A 20627-nucleotide genomic window follows, 5' to 3' on the forward strand; every position below is an offset into this window, starting at 1 on the left:
TTTAGGCCTAAATTTCTGAAGAAAAATGACTTTTTGCAAAATTTTAAAACAGAAACTTTTTTTTTCATAATTTTAAATATTTTTGGCTTATATTACAAACACAGTAAAAAACACAGTGGTAATTAAAGCGGAGGTCCCCTGAAAAAAAAAATATTAAAAGCCAGCAGCTAAAAATACTGCAGCGGCTGTCTTTTAATATATGGACACTTACCTGTCCAGGGAGCCCGCGATGTCGGCAGCCAAAGCCGATCTGTCCTTCGGCTCTCGGCTGCTGCAGCCGTGCGGCTTCACTTCCTGGTTCCCTTCTGCGCATGCACGAGTCGTGCTGCGCGTCCTCTCAGGTTCCTGCTGTGTTCTGGGACCTGTGTGTCTCCCAAAATACAGCGGGGGAGGATGGGGTAGGCGTCGGAAGTGGGATAGATCACGGCAAGCGCCGCGGTGATCTATGCCAGGAAGTGGGAGCAAATACCTGTATTAGACAGGTATCTGCTCCCTCCTCCCCCCTGAAAGGTGCCAAATGTGACACCCGAGGGGGGGAGGAATCCAAAAAGTGGAAGTTCCATTTTTGGGTGGAACTCCACTTTAAATACCACCAAATAAAGCTCTATCTGTCTAAAAAAATGATAAAAAATTAATTTGGGTACAGTGTTGTTTGACTGAGTAATTGTCATTCAAAGTGTGACAGCATTAAAAATTTTAAAATGGCCTGGGCAGGAAGGGAGTGAAAATGTCTGATATCGAAGTGGTTAAAGTTAAGGACACATTGAATCAAGTGATGCTGCGTTACTAATAGACAATAAAGTTAAATAAACAAAATAATGTAAGTGTCCTACTCATTATTACAAACTCTATAACTAATATTACAATATAAATCAAGAGATGTATGCAATTAGATATGATAAATCAATAATCCAGTGTACACTGTGATTGTACATGCGTTCTCTTATATATCAATGTGTGGCCCCTTATGTTAATTAATAATACAGTCTCTCATGAAATATATGATTTTCTTCATGATGTGACTCCCCCAAACTGATGGATAAAAATACTGCGCGCTTCCTGCAAGTAACACTGTGTCACCACTGTGCTCTCAGGACTCTCACCTCAACTCCACTTGTAAGCAGACATACAAACATTTATCTGTTAGAATTCCTACAATTGCTTAGTACTCCAATTATTTTCTGCCCTCTAGAGACTCTCTTGATTTATCTATTTACCTTGTATGTGCTGGTTGTATTTGTAGTAGTAGTAGTAGTAGTTGTAGTATTACTAATACAACCGACACAAGAAGGTCATTTTGGCAGCATGAATGTATGAGAGCCTTAAGGGGACCTTACCCCTATCATTGTCATAGTACTGGGAGATATATCAAGAGAGGTTTTCCAATTTTTTTTGTAAATAATAAACATACTTACCTGTTCTGTGGAGTGTTTTTGCACAGAGTAGCCCTGAACTTCCTTTTCTTGGGTCCCCCATCAGTGTTCCTGGCCCCTTCCCTCTTGTCAAATGCCCCAAGAGCAAGCAGCTTGCAATGGGGGCACCTGAGCAGGTTCGCTCCTGAGCCGCCACTCTGCATGTCCATTCACACACACAGCCATGGCTCGGCCCTGCCCTCTTTTTCTGCTCGTGATTGACTGCAGTGGGAGACAATTAATGTGCGAATCAGGTGCAAACTGGGCCTTAATCTGGTATTCAGCTTTAATGAAATCTGTAGCTTTAGAAATACTGAACATAGGTTTTGAAATTTCATTACCTTGTTAAAGATTAAATAAGGGGGCATGGCCTAGCGTGGGACGTGATCAGACATGTCCCTGTGCAGCTCCAGTCTCTCCTACAACAATCTTGCTCCATCCTGGGTCGGCCAAGTTTAAAACACTGATCTTTCGATACCTAATTGGTTGGAGACGACCCCTATGCCATTGTGAGTATTTTCAGTGGATGGGCAAGTGGAGAAAAAAGCAACCTCTGACCAATGTGAGCATTACCACCCGCTCCTGCCAAGATGGCCGCCGCAATAACAACAGCGCGCCATGCATCTCTCTGGCCTCCACCCCTGATCCCTTCAGGGATGTCCAGGATGTCTCCCCGTCACCCTCCCCGGGGACCCTGGAGCCGCCAGCCCTGTCTTTGCAGACTGCCTTGAGTGATGATGATGCAGATGATGGGAAAGGACCCACACTGTCGGAGGTCCTGGCCACCATTAAGGTAAATCACTCAGACCTTATGGTGAAGGTGGATGAACTGAAGATTGATCTTGCCATTATGAGGCAAGACATACACAAAATACGTGGCCGAGTCACTGAGACTAAAAGGCGTATCAATGACATGGAGGACACTATTAACTCCATACTGCCCAAACTTAACACCTGCGGGGGTAAGATTGCAACATTGGAGGATAAGGTGGATGACATAGAGAATCGCCTCCACAGGAATAACCTGCGTCTGGTCGGTCTTCCTGAATGGGTGGAGGGATCAGACCCTGTAGCCTTCCTGGAAAGGTGGCATGAGCAAGAATTAGGATGCAATCAGCTCTCCTCCTGCTTTATGATTGAGAGGGCCCACCAAGTCCCTGGGTGTCTTCTTCCTGAGGGACAACCTCCCCACACAATGGTGATTTGCCTGCTCAACTACAGGGATCATGATTGCATTCTTGGTGCGGCCCGGAAGAAAGGGAGTTTTTCCAGATCAACAAAGCTGTGGTGTCTTTGTTCTCTGATTAGTCTGCATCAGTTCGTAATATGGGAGCAAGCAATCAGTGTGTCAAGCAGAAGCTGCGGGAGCATGACATCCAATATTACCTGCTATTCCCTGCTACCCTCCGTGTTACTCACAATGGGAGGGTTAATTTCTTCCAGTCCCCTCAAAATGCTTTGTCTTGGTGGGAATCGCTGCCTCAACCTCCCCGAGCACCCGCCTGATGGAGTCCACTCATTGAGTAACGGAATCCAGTTTATTATTACCCTCCTCATCTTTCTTTGTTTATGCTTATTGCAATGGGCTTTATTAAGCCATTCTGTGGTCGACCGTACATCTCTCCTGCAGGAGAGTCTATGACCTTCAGCCACTGAGTTGGCCTGAGCTGCCATGGGGTTAATTGCCCACCCCAATCTTGTTAGATGCTGACAGTTTTTTACTTTTCATTCCGCTGTTAATGGCCATGCGCTCCATGCATGGCTTAAGTTCAGGGTATAAGCCCACTCTTTTTTTCAGGAGATGGGCAGGGGTTTTGCTATCCTTCCTGGCTAGTTGTATTGTTTTTGTATATAGTTTTGCTGTAGTTTGTGTGAAGTATGTATGGTTGAATGTCTGTGTGCCACTAAATCCCTATATTAGCACTGTAGCCATGCTCAGATCTGAGGTTACCTCCAATGAGCCTTCATCCACCTTTTTTTTCTCCTGTCCTATGAGTTTTACTGCTTTCCTCACGTCCACAGTAAATACCTGTTCGTGGAATGTTTGCGGACTGAACACCAAATTTAAAAGAGCTTTTTTTGAAGTACTAAAACAACATAAACCACGTGTTCTGTGCCTCCAGGAAATCCATCTAATGGGCTCCAAGATTCTAGCTTTAAAGAAGTATTGGGTTGCTCATCACTATCACTTCACCTACTCCAACTATGCTCGTGGGGCAGCGATTCGAATCCATAAGGGGCTACCATTCTGTCAACGGGTTATTTCTGACCCTAAGGTACAACACCTCATTTTGCAGGTGGTTATACATGGGGTTTCTCTGTTGGTCACAGTTTACCCCCACCCCCACCCCTGTCATGGCTACAGTGTTTGCTGAATTAAGCATACATTTTGCCTGGTTGCCAATTTGTCCCATGATTATTTTTGGAGATTTTAACTCTGTGATGCAACCTGCCTTGGACAGGTTGAAACCTCTATTGTCTGAATCAAAACTGTTTTGTGTATGTATGTGGACCTCTGGAGATGGAAATTTCCTACAGTTAAAATGTTTTCCTGCCAGTCTAAATTTTATGCTGCTCTTTCTAGGCTTCACTATGCACTGGCCACAAAGGATTTACTACCCTGCGTTCAGTCTATAGCTTATCTATTATAGACAATATCCGATCATTCCATGGTTCAGGTAGTTTTGACTTTGGGCCATAGACCCTCGTTGTGGGTTTGGAGGCTCAGTCCCCTCTGGATCTCCACACCAGAAATTCATGATCCATTCCGACTGACATGGCCAATTACTGGTCCTCTAACTCTGACACTACCGCTGTGGGACCTGTCTGGGATGCCTTTTTTAGGCAGTGATCCGGGCCTCCTATATTTGCCATATAAAACATTAAAGATCTGTTGGGTGGGCCACAGGGGCGTTACAAAAAGCATTGGATAATGCACGCTCCTGTCATATGATGAATCCGTCCTCTGACACCCAGGGTATGCTGATGGATGCACATAGGGCATTACAGCTTCATATGGTAGATCTAACTAAAAAACAGCAATTATACCTCTCTGCTCGTATTCATGAACATTGGGGGGATAATTCCTGAACTTCAACTCCCTGATTGGTCCATTACCTCAGATGCATTAACTATTAACCAGGTGTTTGCATAATTTTATGGAAAGTTGTATGAGGATATGGTGGTTCCTCCTGAAACGACATTTACAGGGTTTTTCGCCTCATTGGATTTTCCCACACTTAGTACTACTCAGCAACACCTGCTGAGGGGGGGGGGGGGACTCCTGCACAGGGGGCTAGCATTTCAGCTTCCCACATTGCCATTTTTTTATCGGTTTGTGATCACTTTTATCGTGTATGGTTTTTATCCAATAAATCCCATTTTTCACCTGCACCATGTGGAGCTTCCTTTTTTCTTTTCCCACGGCTCCATACTGAACTGTTTCCTCTGGATCATTCCACTCTAGAATCGGAGAACGTGTACGGCAGTTGTCCAACTTCCGCCTGTGACTATCACCTTCCACCGGTGAGCGCGGCTCACAGGACACCGTCCGGCTGGACATCACGGGAGATCATCCCCCATGCCTATCTGAGGCACTGCTATAAGGTATGTGCATCCTACGGATCTGGTAAGGGTACCCATTTACTTCTATTGAACATCTGTGTGCCTTGGTATCTGCTGTCGCCTTTCCATTTGAGCATCCACACACCTCCCGGTGTCTACTGGTACCCTCCCATTGGAGAAGACAACCCTTTACTTTTCACCTTATGGACTTCCATTATTTGCTGTTCCATATTTCACTACAGACACTTTGATTATTTTTTGCTGGTTTTATTGTTGTTCACATTTGTATTTTGTCATATTCACTTTCCCACACGTGTATTCAGTACATGATTTATTATTTTATTATTATTATTTATTATTTTTTCACATGTATATCTACTACATGCCAGATATTTCCAGCGCTGCACTTTGTGTATTTGAATCTTTAGTGGACTTGGTTTGTTTGCGTGTCAGCTGCTTTTGTTGTTATATATATATATATATATATATATATATATCCTTTTTTGGGGTTTAGCGCAGCATTTTCCCTATTTTTCCTCACTTATGTCTATGAATGGTACACTCTGAACCCCAGACTCCCTCCACTGCACTTTTGTCAGCCTTTTTTGGTCTCTCCACCTCTCTCAGGGATGAACTGCACAGGTCAAAAGAAGCTAGAGGTTCAGGATCCTCTCCTATTGAAGTAGGTTTCATGGCATGGAGGGAGGCGAGAAAAATACTTACACAGTTCTCTCCGAGGATGTCGCCACATGCCCCCTTATGAAGGAATCAAAACCTTCCTTAGCTCTTTGGTCTTGGGTAATCAAGCTCACGGAATCTTCCTTTGAAGACCTCTTGGCATGCCCCGAAATCTCCAAACTGGTGACGACCTTCTATGGTCGTCTTCAGTTGATGGGGCTGACCCTTTTCAGAATTCTCATTGCAAGTGGCTATTGCTGCTGCCTGAGCTCTCTGAGGAGGACTGGGAAGAGGCTACAGAGGTTTGCTTTCAGGATCTAATCAGCACGGCTGATCAGTTGATTAAATTTAAGTTTGTCCACCACTTACACTATACTCCAGCCAAGCTGGTTCGTATGGGATTGGGTTTGGATATTGCTTGTTTTAAATGTGATCTTGTTGCTGCAAATTTTTTTCATATGTTCTGGAACTACCCTGGCCTATCATCCCTTCTGGAAGTATCTATTTAGTTTCTTTGAGCACAAGTAAATCTTTCAATACCTCAAACCCCGGAAGTTGGACTTTTAGGTGTTCTCAATGATTTTGTCCCCCGGATGCATGCTAGGACTCTGCTAAGTATACTATTGTTCTATGCTCGTAAAACAATTTTATTACACTGGAAGGAAGCTGGCCCTTTCACAGCTCAAGCTTTCTTTCGTAACGTTCATGGTTATCTACCCAAATTCAAACTGATATATAAAAGTAGGGCATTCCCATTAGAAATTTACCAAAATATGGCAAGGTCAAGGGATCCGATGGCATACGGAACAGATGCCTTGGTTTTTTTCTGTGGGATCAGTTTTTCACTGATCTATGCGTTCCCTCCTGTTCTGCTGCTTCCGCGCCTTCTCGCATGAACAAGCAAGAAGGGAAGGAGGTGATTCTTGTGGCCCAGGAGATCTTTGTTTGCAGAGATTGTAAAAATGGCAGTAGGGGACCCTTGGACCCTATCGCTATGGCTGGACCTTCTCTCGCAAGGTATTCCATCCTAAATAAAGAAAAAGAATTGCGCTAGGTGCGTAAACAAAAAATTATATAAAGAAAAAATGTGAACATACGACACAATATTTGTGAACAGTGGTAAATCAATAAATCAAATAACCAACAACAGTGAATGGCACCCAATGAAAAATCATTAATATAAAATCGGCTGACAAATATTAAGTGCTCATGAAATGTTACAAGAACATAATAAACTATATATTATAGTGAAAAAAAGTTCATATAGTAAAGGTGAATTAAAGTTCAAAATTTATGGTATTCAATGCGGGACACGGGGTCAGTATTCCACCGCTAGTGCTGCCCACCACCTAGTGATAAAGTAATGGAGGCTTATGGGAGATCCCATTCTATGGATAGCGTAGGACACAGCATTTATGGCTCACCTTCGCTGGATTCGTGGAAACATGCATTGATTGCTCCATGGGAAGTGATCCTGGGACTACATCTTATGAAGCGCTCCAAGTTGGCGCTGACTAGCTGTCCATGAAGGAGGTTGGTGGTCTTTTCAGCAGTGTCTCCTGCAGGATATCCCCTGTGGTCCATTTATCTCCACTAAGCCTGTTTTGACCCCCCTGAATAAGGGTGGTCGCAGGCTTCCCAGTAAGCCTTCATTACTTTATCACTAGGTGGTGGGCAGCACTAGCGGTGGTATACTGACCCCGTGTCCCGCATTAAATACCACAAATTTTGGACTTTATTTCACCTTCACCTTTACTATATGAACTTTTTTTCACTATAATATATATTTTATTATGTTCTTGTAACATTTCATGAGCACTTAATATTTATCAGCCGATTTGATATTAATGATTTATTGATTTACCACTGTTCACAAATATTGTGTCATATGTCCAGTGCTGCACTGTCCATTTTATAACGGTATTCCATCCTACCTTACAAACGCTAAATTTAGCAGTTTGGCTATTGTGACCCACATTCTAAAAGATCGTGGGCTGTTAGCTTCAGTAGTTTCTACTTTGGTTAATGCTAGAAAGCCGGCCTCCGGAGTCATATAATATAGAATCTGGAAGGCATACGTCTCCTGGTGTGAATCCAGGGGTTGGCACCCCAGGAAATACAGTGGGGACGGAAAGTATTCAGACTCCCTTAAATTTTTCACTTTTTGTTATATTGAAGCCATTTGCTAAAATCATTTACATTCTTTTTTTTTTCTCATTAATGTACACACAGCACCCCATATTGACAGAAAAACACAGAATTGTTGACATTTTTGCAGATTTATTAAAAAAGAAAAACTGAAATATCACATGGTCCTAAGTATTCAGACCCTTTGCTGTGACATTCATATATTTAAGTCAGGTGCTGTCCATTTCTTCTGATCATCCTTGAGATGTTTCTACACCTTCATTTGAGTCCAGCTGTGTCTGATTATACTGATTGGACTTAATTAGGAAAGCCACATACCTGTCTATATAAGACCTTACAGCTCACAATGCATGTGAGAGCAAATGAGAATCATGAGGTCAAAGGAACTGCCTGAAGAGCTCAGAGACAGAATTGTGGCAAGGCACAGATCTGGCCAAGGTTACAAAAAAATTTCTGCTGCACTTAAGGTTCCTAACAACACAATGGCCTCCATAATCCTTAAATGGAAGATGTTTAGGAGGACCAGAACTCTTCCTAGAGCTGGCCATCTGGCCAAACTGAGCTATCAGGGGAGAAGAGCCTTGGTAAAAGAGGTAAAGGAGAACCCAAAGATCACCGTGGCTGAGCTCCAGAGATGCAGTCGGGAGATGGGAGAAGTTTGTAGAAAGTCAGCCATCACTGCAGCCCTCCACCAGTTGGGGCTTTATGGCAGAGTGGCCCAACAGAAGCCTCTCCTCAGTGCAAGACACATGAAAGCCCGCATGGAGTTTGCTAAATAACACCTGAAGGACTCCAAGATGGTGAGAAATAAGATTCTCTGGTCTGATGAGACCAAGATAGAACTTTTTGGCCTTAATTCTAAGTGGTAATATGTGGAGAAAACCAGACACTGCTCATCACCTGTCCAATACAGTCCCAACAGTGAAGCATGGTGGTGGCAGCATCATGCTGTGGGGGTGTTTTTCAGCTGCAGGGACAGGACGACTGGTTGCAATCGAGGGAAAGATGAATGCAGCCAAGTACAGGGATATCCTGGATGAAAACCTTCTCCAGAGTGTACAGGACCTCAGACTGGGCCGAAGGTTTACCTTCCAACAAGACAATGACCCTAAGCACACAGCTAAAATAACAAAGGAGTGGCTTCACAACTCTGTGAATGTTCTTGAATGGCCCAGCCAGAGCCCTGACTTAAGCCTAATTGAGCATCTCTGGAAAGACCTAAAAATGACTGTCCACCAACATTTACCATCCAACCTTACAGAACTGGAGAGGATCTGCAAGGAGGAATGGCAGAGGATCCCCAAATCCAGGTGTGAAAAACTTGTTGCATCTTTCCCAAAAAGACTCATGGCTGTATTAGATTAAAAGGGTGCTTCTACTAAATACTGAGCAAAGGGTCTAAATACTTAGGACCATGTGATATTTCAGTTTATCTTTTTTAATAAATCTGCAAAAATGTCAGCAATTCTGTGTATTTCTGTCAATATGGGGTGCTGTGAGGAAAAAAAAATTACTTAAATAATTTTAGCAAATGGCTGCAATATAACAAAGAGTGAAAAATTTAAGGGAGTCTGAATACTTTCCGTCCCCACTGTATGTCATCGGTAGGATCCTCGAATTCCTACAGATAGGATTAGAATTGAAGCTGGCCTTGAGTACTATCAAAGGCCAGATGTCGGCCTTATCAGTGTTTTTTCAACGACCACTTGCTTCACACTCTGGTTCGTAACTGTTTGCAGGGGGTAACACAGATTAATCCTCCAGTTGGGTCACCCCTGAACGTTTGGGACTTAAATTTAGTCCTGTTGGCTTTACAGAAGCAACCTTTTGAGCCAATACAAGAAATTCGTCCTTTTCATATTAAAGTGCACTTCTCCAGGGCTGTTAGTGCTTCTTGGGCAGTGCATCACCAAGCCTCCATGGCTCAGATCTGCAAGGCCGCAACTTGGTCTTTGGTCCATACATTTACCAGATTCTATGAAGTAGATGTAAAAGATCATGAGGATATCGCCTTTGGGCGCAGTATACTGCAGGCTGCAGTATGAGACCTCTAGTCTCTTGGTGCCCTACTTTGTTGTGTCTCCCTCCCTTCAGTTGGCATTGCTATGGGACATCCCACATAGTAACTATTATGGCTCCCGTGATGTACAATAAGAAAATAGGTTTTTATAACAGCTTGTTGTAAAATCCTTTTCTTTGAAGTGCATCACGGGACACAGAGGTCCCTCCCTTCTTTGGTATACACGTATATTGCTTTGCTACAAAACTGAGGTACTCCCACCAGTGGGAGGGGTTTTATAGGGAGTACACTTTTTAATTTAGGGCGTGCCAGTGTCCATCACCTGAAGGTGGCCTTACAAACCCACATAGTAACTACTATGGCTCTGTGTCCCGTGATGTACTTCAAAGAAAAGGATTTTACAGGTAAGCTATTATAAAAATACTATTATCATCACAGTTTACTTAATCAGGTTCTCTACACTGATGAAACTTAGTGTGGCATACACAAAGGGCCATTGTTAATTTCTGGTTTATTATCCAAGTTGGAGTTTGGTAGGGACCATGGCGCTGCTGTATGGGAAATGTATGTGGTGTTGCTATGAATGTGTACGTGTGGATGTAGTTAGGGTTCCTTTTTTTTTTTTTTTTTGCCACTGCAATATTTTTATAATCCTGCTTATGATGCTCTCACCTCCTGGGGTTCTCTACTTTTTTAACAGTGTGAGAGCAGGGTGGGCATCTGATTTACTAGTGTTTGGTTATCCCACACACACTGTTTATGCAATGAGTAATGGAAATGATCTACATTCCTCCTATGTATATTAAGTGTAAGAGTTGTTCTCTTCTTGTTTATATTTTATTTCTCTATAATCTAAATAAACGCCTTAAAAAAAAAAAAAAAAAGATTAAATAAGATTAAAATGATTGGCTTCACATCTAACTTTTATGGAAAGTTTTCAACACTGTGTCGAATCCATGCAAAGATCCAAAGGCAAAAGGTGACTGCAAGTAGTTCCAATAACATGGCCATTGATGTACATAGAGGGCTGCAGCCAAAGACAGGCATGACCTGCGGATAATGTTTACATTAAGATAATCTATAGAATCCTGACCGGTTCAGGTGTAAAAGCGTATATACTACCAAAGTCTCAAGATCCTGACAGCAATACAGAAATTATCATGAAGAATATCTGTAAAATAATATTTCTGCACACTGAGTTGCAATATTTCACATATATACATAATAATACAAATATATCATATATAAATATAATGTATATATACATCACACTATAATATAATTATCAATAATAATAACATGACATATATATATATATATATATATATATATATATATATATATATATATATATATATATATATATATATATTAGTTAATTATTATTCCATTATGATTACATGAAAGATATATATATATATATATATATATATATTATGTAATCATGATGTAATATTAATTAATTTTATATATATATATATATATATATATAGTATAATTAACAATAATAATAATATAACACAACAGGACATTCCAATCACCAGTGATTCTCCTTTAAATAAGAACTTGTTACATTCTGCTACAATCCCATAGAGAATGTCATCCTCCTGCAATGATGAGTAATGTAGTTGGATGCAGAGGATGATTGTAGTGCCTGGATGGAATATACAGCATATTGTATGAAGCATGCAGTACATAAGATTCATGTAAAGCTCCTGCCCTGGTCTGTGTACATTACTGGAGTGACGATGACATCAGCAAGTAGAAGCACAATACAATACGGTGAAAATGTCAGAATTTCGGATCAGTTTGTAGAGATTGTGTACAAAGCATCACACCACCAGACTCCTCCCGCAGTGTACACTGACTGTATCCTGGATACAGGCTATACTATGCCTAGTACACACCCTTATACATTCATCGTATAATAATTTATAATAATAATCCCATCAAGTGCTGAGGTTGATCAGTGTGCAGACACAATGGAGGATGAAGTGAGGATGGAGTAGAGAATGAAGCATGCCTGTACCTTGCCTATGTGATCAGGAGAGGCTCCTCTGTGCCTGGCTGTCAGTGATGGGAACTTTATACAGAGTGCGAGGAGCGATCTCCAATGACAGATCATAACATCAATTCGAGCTCTGTGATTGGACTCACTGGGCCCCTCTGTCCCCGCCCCCCAGTAGATGCCTCTTTGTACACTCTGAACTCCCTGACCGGCCACGTCTTTCTTATAGGTTAGAGCGTGGGTGGGGACGCTGATTGGAGGTGACAGTGCGGGCTGTGCGGACAGGAGAGCGCTGCCTACTCCATGGCTTTCTTCAGGGCTTAGCTGACATATAAGAACTCTCACTGCAACCTATAAACTACAGCAAACAGGACTTCTACTACACTCATCACGTTGTTTCTGTAGGAGTCCAGATAGGGAGATTGTATACATCGTTATATTGATCCAGCTTGGACCTCCAATGACCCAGCTTGGACTTTCAGTAATCCAGCTTGGACCTCTAGTGCAGGGCTGGTGCAAGGATTTTTGACACTAGGCAAAATCTCATTTTGCCGCCCCCCTTTGGCCCCACCCCAGTCTCCACCCCCTTTTCCCTGCCCATGTAAACCCCATCTTTTTAATGAAGCGCCCATCAATGCAGCCCCACCAGCGTCCATCAAATTCAGCCTCACCAGCGCCCATCAGATTCAGCCTCACCAGCGCCCATCAAATTCAGCCTCACCAGCGCCCATCAAATGCAGCCCCACCAGCGCCCATCAGTGAATGTTTGCAAGCTTCCATTCATTTGGGAATCGGGACACAGTCCTCCGCTGCCGCTGCGCCTATGTGCAAACGGAGCGGCGGCTGCCTGCTTTTGCTGAGACTTAGTTGCTTGCTGCAGAGAGAAGAGAGTGGGAACACCAGTGTCCCGGCGCCCTAGGCAGCAGGGCGCCCTAGGCGACTGACTAGTTTGCCTAGTGGTAGCACCGGCCCTGCTCCAGTGATCCAGCTTGGTCCTTCAGTAATCCAGCTTGGACCTCCAGTGACCCAGCTTGGACCTCCAGTGACCCAGCTTGGACCTCCAGTGACCCATCTTGGATCTTCAGTGATCCAGCTTGGACCTCCAGTGACCCAGCTTGGACCTCCAGTGACCCAGCTTGGACCTCCAGTGACCCATCTTGGATCTTCAGTGATCCAGCTTGGACCTCCAGTGATCCAGCTTGGATCAATGTAGCAATGTATATACCATACCTGGCTGATGCACCTGTGTGAAGGAATTCTATCTTAACCAATGAGATGTACCTATTAGACTGACATAGCAATGACGTATTTGTGTGTATAAAACATTAACACCGCCTTGAATAAATCAGAAGTGGAATGAGTTAGCAATTCTGAGCGTGTCTCAGAGTGTTTACTTTATATGCATGCATATCAACACTTTTCAAATTAGAGACAGCAGCAGATAACCTTGAGCTCGATTGGAGCTCTTAATCATTTCCATAACAGTTGGTGCCGTGACCCGGATCTCAGGCTACGGTCGAAGTTATACCGCGACAAGCATTCGGGCGTTAACTGATTAATGAGAGTGGGGTTTGCGCAGCCCTAACAGTACCGGTGAGTTGATTGATATTTTTACCACTGTACGACTCTCTTATCTTTCGGTTGACGGCTGGATTCTGTCGGTATGCTGAGACTGTCTTAGAGGCAGGTATTTCCTCGCCTGAGGTTGTTTAACGAACCTGCCAATGGGTTTCTGCTGACTGTATTTTTTGTTCACTGTCTGTCATTCTTTGGGTTACGAAACTCAGCAGTCTAAAAGTGCTACATGCGTGAATGTATGGTCTCATCTCCAGACGAGCTGTTGGCCTCTGGAGTGAGATAGTTTTTTTGTAGCAGTCGTTTATAGACAGGTGTACTCTAGGTTCAAGGAACCTTTGAGAGTTATCTCAGCTGCGGGCTTTGCAGTCTGAAAGCGTTACAGAGGACTCACCCCAAGAAGAGTTGTCGGCCTCTTGGTGTAGAGCTGTAGAAAAACGTCTATAAACGGGTTTATTTTTGCAGGGTGGTCTGCCCTTGCGTTTATCTTAGCCTGCTGAGGCTTTACGGTTCAGAGAGTGGCAGGTGTAATGTCCTGTCGTGATTGTATTTGTGGTTTATTGTTTGCTATATACACGAGAGGGGGTGGGGACTGGTTAAAGTCGGAGGGGGGCTGCCCGGGAGATCTGTTGGGTCGCGGGCCGTTGCTCCTCACTACCCCTGATGTGTTTGTTCTTGTTCTGAGATTAACTGTACATTAGTCTTATGTGCCCACACCGAAGGAATTTGCTGATAAGAACGCTGAGAAAAATATTAACTCCTTGGTTGTATGTATTCCCCTCTCAAGCCGTTAGCCGAGAAACAGAAAGTGATATTGTAATGAAAGTGATATTGTAAAGAAGGAGAGAAGAAGATGTTGAAATAGTTAACAAAGTTGAAAGAAGTGACGAAAGTTATGTTGCAGAAGAAACAGGGAGAAAAATCCTGTGTGATAAAGAAAATTGGATAAAGGAAGTTAAGAAAGATGGCGATTGTATTATGTATGTATAACTGATAATATGTTGGAACCTGAAACAAAGGAGGGGAGGGACAGTACTGCCCTCCGTCTAACAACCACTCCTTTCTCACCACCCAAGCACAACCCACTGTGACAACTCAGCCCGGCGGCCATCTTAGTGCACCCATGCCTTCACTCTCTACCCAGTCCAGTGCACTTCCTGCCGGCGGCCATCTTGGTACACCCAGTAAGCTTAAACAGCCTGTACCCAGCCCTCCCTGTTTTAAAACAAGATGGTTCATACCACACACCTGTCTTCCCCAATACGGGAGCATCACATTCCCAGGCTGGATATGTTAATGATGAAGAAGCATCTGAGTGGGAAGCCCGACAGCAGGCAGCAAGGCCACCCACTGATTTAACCCCCAATCCGGCTCCAGACTCTCAGTTCCGAGAGGATCTCAAACACATGCTGGCAACCGTAAAGAACAGTGCCTCTTGTCAGCCCCTGCCCCAACAACAGTCTCGGTTACCAGAAGGGGCACCAGTGATGTATGTCGCTTTTACTCTATCACAAGCAGCGGCCTTAGTGACAAGTCTGCCTGACCCAGAGAAGCAGCCAATTCCCTTCTACCACAGGATAGTGCAAATACAAGAAACTTACTCAGCTGCCTGGAGAGACTTGATCAGCCTATGCCAAATCAAAGCAGGATATGTCTTTTGGCCAGTCATGCAGATGGCCTTCAATGATGCCTGCCTGACAAGTGCCACTTCCTACACCTCAGGCGTGGAGTTCTGTGCACAACTCCACGACTGGGCAAAGGAGAAGTTGACGGATCAGAAGACCACAATCCAAGATATTACCCAAGATAAAGGGGAGTCTGTGAAGAAGTATCATGCTAGACTCATAAAGGCACACACACACATGTTATCAACTGCTTTTGTTTCAGGGCTCAGAGAGGATATCAGAAAAGGCCTGATGGTGGCCCGCCCTGAATACCATTCAATGAAAATGTCTGATTTATTGTTGGTGGCCAGAGGTATAGAAAATCAAAAAGGTAAAAAACCAACGCCCCTCATGGTAACCCATGACGAAGATCCCACCTACACTAGTCCACCACCACTGCCCAATACCAGGGAAAGGATCACCTGTTACAACTGTGGGAAACGGGGTCACTTCAAAAAAGAATGCAGAGCCCCAAGATGTCCCAGACGAAAAACCTACCACTTTCCTCATTGACAGGGGTGCAGCCAAAAGTGTGTTGAGAGCGGTGAACCTGCCTAATAATTCTTTCCTTTCCACTTCCTGATTTGCTTGCCAGATTTGTGGTGTCCTCTACATGTCCCTTGAATCTACTAGGAGCTGATGTGTTGTCCAGACTACAGGCCTCAATCAGGACACGCCTGAAGGGGGGTGAAGTTACATACTCCCCTATCTTTAGAAGACTCATCTGCTTTGTGTTCTCTGCCTCTCCTGATGACACTTAATGAAGAAAAAAAAACTTCAAGTTCAATACTGCAGGAAGTACTTGACAGAATCCCTGCGTGCCTATGGTCCACAGGACCGGGAGACAACGGTAACTTAAAGGTGCCACCAGTTTCAGTCAAGCTAAAAGAGGGCGCTTCATTGCCCCGGAAACCACAATAACCCCAAGAAGAGAATCCTAAAAAGAGAACCAGGTACCTACTGTGGATGCCTTTGACTGCAAAATACCTCACAGAGGTGGACCTTACAAACGTTTTCTTCAGTGTCCACCCTCACCCCTTCTGCTGGTACCTTTTCGCATTCATCCACGGAAAGAAACGGCAACATACCTAAACAGTTGTGCCACAAGGGGCACAGAACTTTCCAAGCCAGTTTGCAAAAGCTATGGCTATCATCCTTGACACATGACAAAAGGAACACCCGGAAGTGATTCTCTTCCAACATGTTGATGACCTTCTCCTTTGTGTAGCTGACTTACCCCCTGTTGAAGTCACCTCAGAAAGCCTGTTGTGCTATCTTGCCAACCAGGGCTGCAGAGCCTCAAAGCCCAAATTGCAGTGGTGCTCAACACCTGTCATTTTCCTTGGACTAATTTCCTAGTGCAGAGCATGGATTCCAGAAGCCTTCCTACTGATGCTCTGCAATCAGACCCTTCCAGATGTCTCCTGAAGAAATATCTAAAGTTTGAAACCCTTGAGTGCGCCACCCCCGGCGCTAGGGCTCCCAGCCTACGACAAAACGCTCAAGCTCTTTGTATCCGAACGTCTGGGACATGCTGCAGGTGTACTCACCCAATCACACGGCATCAGCCTACGCCCCATAGGATATTATTCCTGTCGGCTGGATGCGGTAGCAAGAGGAGGCCTATTGTGTCTGCGAGCTGGATTTGCTACACAAGCCTTGCTTGACAAAACTTTGAACTTGGTCCTCGGACACTGCCTCGTTCTGCTTGTTCCCCATGACGTTGTTGCCATATTCAACCAAGATCCAACACTGAACCCTACCACCCTTCTTCCACTTCTCGAGGGGGGAAAAGGAGGAGTAGAGTCTTGGCTTGTCACCCCATGACCACACAGGACACGCGGTCACCACTGAAAACACTGTTCTACAAGCTGAAGCCTTACCACCAGTGATGTCTACACAGGAGGCAGAGCTGTAAGCACTTACTACAGCATGTAAATGGGCAGAGGGAATAAGAGCCAACATTCATATTGACTCAAGATATGCTTTCAGCATTGCCCATGATTATGGTGTTATCTAGGACAGAGGATTCCTGATGGCTGCAGGAACACCTGTGAAAAATTGATTGATGCCTTGCTTCTCCCAACCCAAGTGACTATTCTGAGTAAAAGCACACGACAAAATGAACTCAAAAGAAGCTTAAGGCAATCATCGAGCCAATACAGCTGCCAAACAGACAGCTGGTGGTCCGCGGGAAGTGGACAGCAGGGTGGTAGAAGAAGACCACCCCGTGCTTACCTTACAGACTTTCCCAGTGGACAGAGTTTATCTAAAAGAACTACAGGAAACAGCAAGTCCGGATAAGAAGGAAAGCTGGAAACGGAGAGGAACAACTCTCAGAAATGGACTATTCGAGTGCAACAAGAAGCCTTGTCTACCCAGGAGTATGTACCCAGCCGTGGTGCAATGGGCACATGGAGCTGCCCACTTGACAAAGACTTTTATGAACTCTCTTATCAACAAGTGTTGCACCAAGAGTTACTCCACTGACCGACAGCTTCTGCAGATCATGCATTATCTGCACCAAATGTAACCCAGAATGCACAGAAGAAGCACCTGGCAAAAGCCCTATACCCCATTCCAGAGGATGCAAATTGATCATTCTCAAGTGCCAAGAAGTGACAGATTTGAAAACGCCCTAGTGGAAGTGGTCACGACTGCCAGGACCACAGCTAAGAAACTACTGAGTGAGATAGTATGTAGATTTGGGGTCCCAGAGGTGATATTGAGAGATCAGGGACCAGCCCTAACAACAACCCTTACTAAAGAGATTTGGGCAGCACTGGGGGTTCAGTTGGCACTACACATCCCATACCACCCTCAAAGTAGCGGGAAGGTAGAAAAGGATGAATGGGACACTAAAAACAGGATGTTAAAGATGGCCCAAGAGACTAACATGAGTTGGCCAGACAGTTAGCCCATTGCCCTGTTCAGTGTCAGACACACCCCCAGGGGAAACATGCCCTATCCCCTTATGAAATTTTGTTTGGTTCAGCCCCCAGACTTGGTTGTTACTTTCCACAACAGTTACAGTTGCAGTCTGATGTGTTGACTAATTATGTAACCACATTATCACGAGAATTAACCTGAATGCATGTCCAGGTGTTTTCTTCCATTCTAGATCCTGAATCAGATACAGGAACACACCAACTACTGTCTGGAGATCCTTGAGCCAAGTTATGATGGTCCATTCCAAGTTTTGCTGACCACAGCCACCTCAGTCAAGTTGGCCAGGAAGAACACCTGAATGCACGCTTATCACTGCAGGAGAGCGTGTTTTCGGGTGCTGCATATCCTTTTTCTGTTTGATCTAGGGGGGAGGGGCCCAGGAGGTGGCCATCACAAAAATGATAACATAATTATGTTTTGGTGTAACTCTTCAGGTACACATGTGACCACCTTTACCTTAGATTACTGTGACATAGTACCTTGTCCGTTTGACCCTTCATGGTGATGCCATTGGTACAGTGATATCCCTGACGGTAAGGACATATATGTATGCCACACAGACAGTTACTGGGGACAGAGTTGTGGTTTCTGTGGGGGCCAGTGGGTTGGAACACAGGGCCAGACTGGGCGACCACAGAGTGCATTAGACAAAAAAGATGAAAATAGAAAGCCCCCATATCCTAACCAAAGATACCCCTGATACATGCACTGACCCAGCACACAGTCAGAGGAGGAAGCGAGCAGCTCTCTCCGGAAGCTTTGATCCTCATGTATACATACATGTCATAGGGGTTACAAGGGGGGTCCCTGATGAGTTTAAAGGCAGGGATCAGGTAAAAGCTGGTTTTGAGTCTTTGATCCCCATAACAACTGTCAGCAAGAATGTAGATTGAATTAACTACATGTCATGGTTATGCAATAGAGTTTGTCGATCAGCTTACCTGTCTCCATGTGTTCATCTCTAGAGACCAGCTGACCCTCACCTGACTGCTTTTGTAACCTCCCCTCTAAGCATGGCCCCACCCCAGGCCCTATCAGGGAACCCTATATTAACCTGTGCACTGCAAGCCAGCAGTGCTGATCAACCACTGTGTGTTAGCCTATGTGTGTACTTGCTATGTTTCCTACATCTGATTTCTGTTACCGACTTTGGCCTGTTCCCGGCCATCCCTGTCTGCCTGCGACCCTGATGTTCCAGCCAGCTCCCTCCTTCCTCTGCTCCTGTAGTCTACCGTGAGCGTGAGCTGTGAGACCCTGGGGGCCGCGACCTGGAGCCAGACTGCAGCGCAGTCCATCCTCACCACTAGAGGCTCTGGTGAACACCTGCTGGCTCTTAGACTCCGCGCCCTGGGGAATCTATGCTCTAGCTCCCAGTGGGATCTGTGTCAGTGATCCAGTAGACCTGCTTCCTGAACCTCCCAAGGTACAATCCGCAGCAGTCAGTGCTAGGGTCCACTACCTTGCGGTGCACTCCTGATCCCAACGGTGTGCATCTGTCACCCAGCCTCTAGGTGACCTGACACTACACATATTATAACCAACAGAGATTTGTAAATTACTCTAAAGATGCCCTCCAGGGAATTTCTGATCAGTTAGCCCCCACTTCCTACATGACATTCCAGGACCGGATGGCCTTAGACATGGTGCTAGCTGGGAAAGGAGGTGTTCTGTAAAATCATAGGAAAAAACGGGAACCTGTTGTACATACATTCCTGATAATACTGGCCCAAATGGTAAGGTTACTTTAGCTATAAAGAAATTAGAAGATCTGTCACTAGAGTTGAAGAAGAACTCAGGTATCACAGACCCATGGGACCAATATTTTAGCTGGATGAGTGGGTGGCAGAAGGTGCTCGCCCAGATACGGGTAACGGTATTAATAATCCTGGTCCTTTTAGCCCTGATTATATGCTGTATTCTACCTTTTGTAAAAAAGTTAATGAGCAAGGCTGTAGACAATAGCACACCTACATTTCTCCACCAAGAAGAAGAGGACCTCCTTATGATGGAAGATGACAAACCCTTCACTCCTCTACAGTCACTCCCTGTCCATAATCTCACAATCCTATAGGGTTATAGGGATAGATAGCGCCTGACTGCACCTCTCCAGCTGTATCGAGGAGGGAAGTGAACAGTTGCTGCCCAATTCTATATACAGCCTAAAAGAGTTGCTGAGGAGAAGGGCCAGGCTAAAAAGTAGGACCTTTAGTATTAGGGACAGAAAAGAGAAAATAGTCATTTTAGGGGGGATTGTGAAGGAATGTGATGTAGATAATAATAGTAATCTGAAAATGTCTATTTTCTTATGTGCATACATATTTTTCTCCTTACACATTATATAAGTATACAGATTTGCTCTGTTCCTATATTTTCTCAAGATGGCGATTACCCCCTGCATCCCACACACAGAAGAACGCGGAACTGGAGATAAGACCAGAGAGAGCCAAACCTCGTTATGAAAATTATCCATCTTCTTTTCTATCTTAACCAATGAGATGTACCTATTAGACTGACATAGCAATGACGTATTTGTGTGTATAAAACATTAACACCGCCTTGAATAAATCAGAAGTGGAATGAGTTAGCAATTCTGAGCGTGTCTCAGAGTG

The 20627-nt window shown here is 44.4% G+C and overlaps 1 protein-coding gene across 2 annotated transcripts in view; it reads right to left on the minus strand.

Annotated features, from left to right (window-relative positions):
- Positions 1-20627, minus strand: part of LOC141141169 (catechol O-methyltransferase-like) — a 134223-nt gene that overhangs the window by 60242 nt on the left and 53354 nt on the right. Inside the window, exon 1 of one of the 2 annotated variants that reach the window (XM_073628887.1) lies at positions 11852-12009. The exons of the other annotated variant lie outside the window; for it this stretch is intronic. Within the exon in view, the coding sequence (XP_073484988.1) occupies positions 11852-11947 (96 nt within the window). The 5' untranslated portion in view covers positions 11948-12009. Of the gene's footprint in view, positions 1-11851; positions 12010-20627 lie in introns of those variants that run through there. 2 annotated transcript variants of the gene reach the window in all.

This window comes from Aquarana catesbeiana, linkage group LG01, assembly GCF_042186555.1.
Source record: "Aquarana catesbeiana isolate 2022-GZ linkage group LG01, ASM4218655v1, whole genome shotgun sequence".
Taxonomy (NCBI): domain Eukaryota; kingdom Metazoa; phylum Chordata; class Amphibia; order Anura; family Ranidae; genus Aquarana; species Aquarana catesbeiana.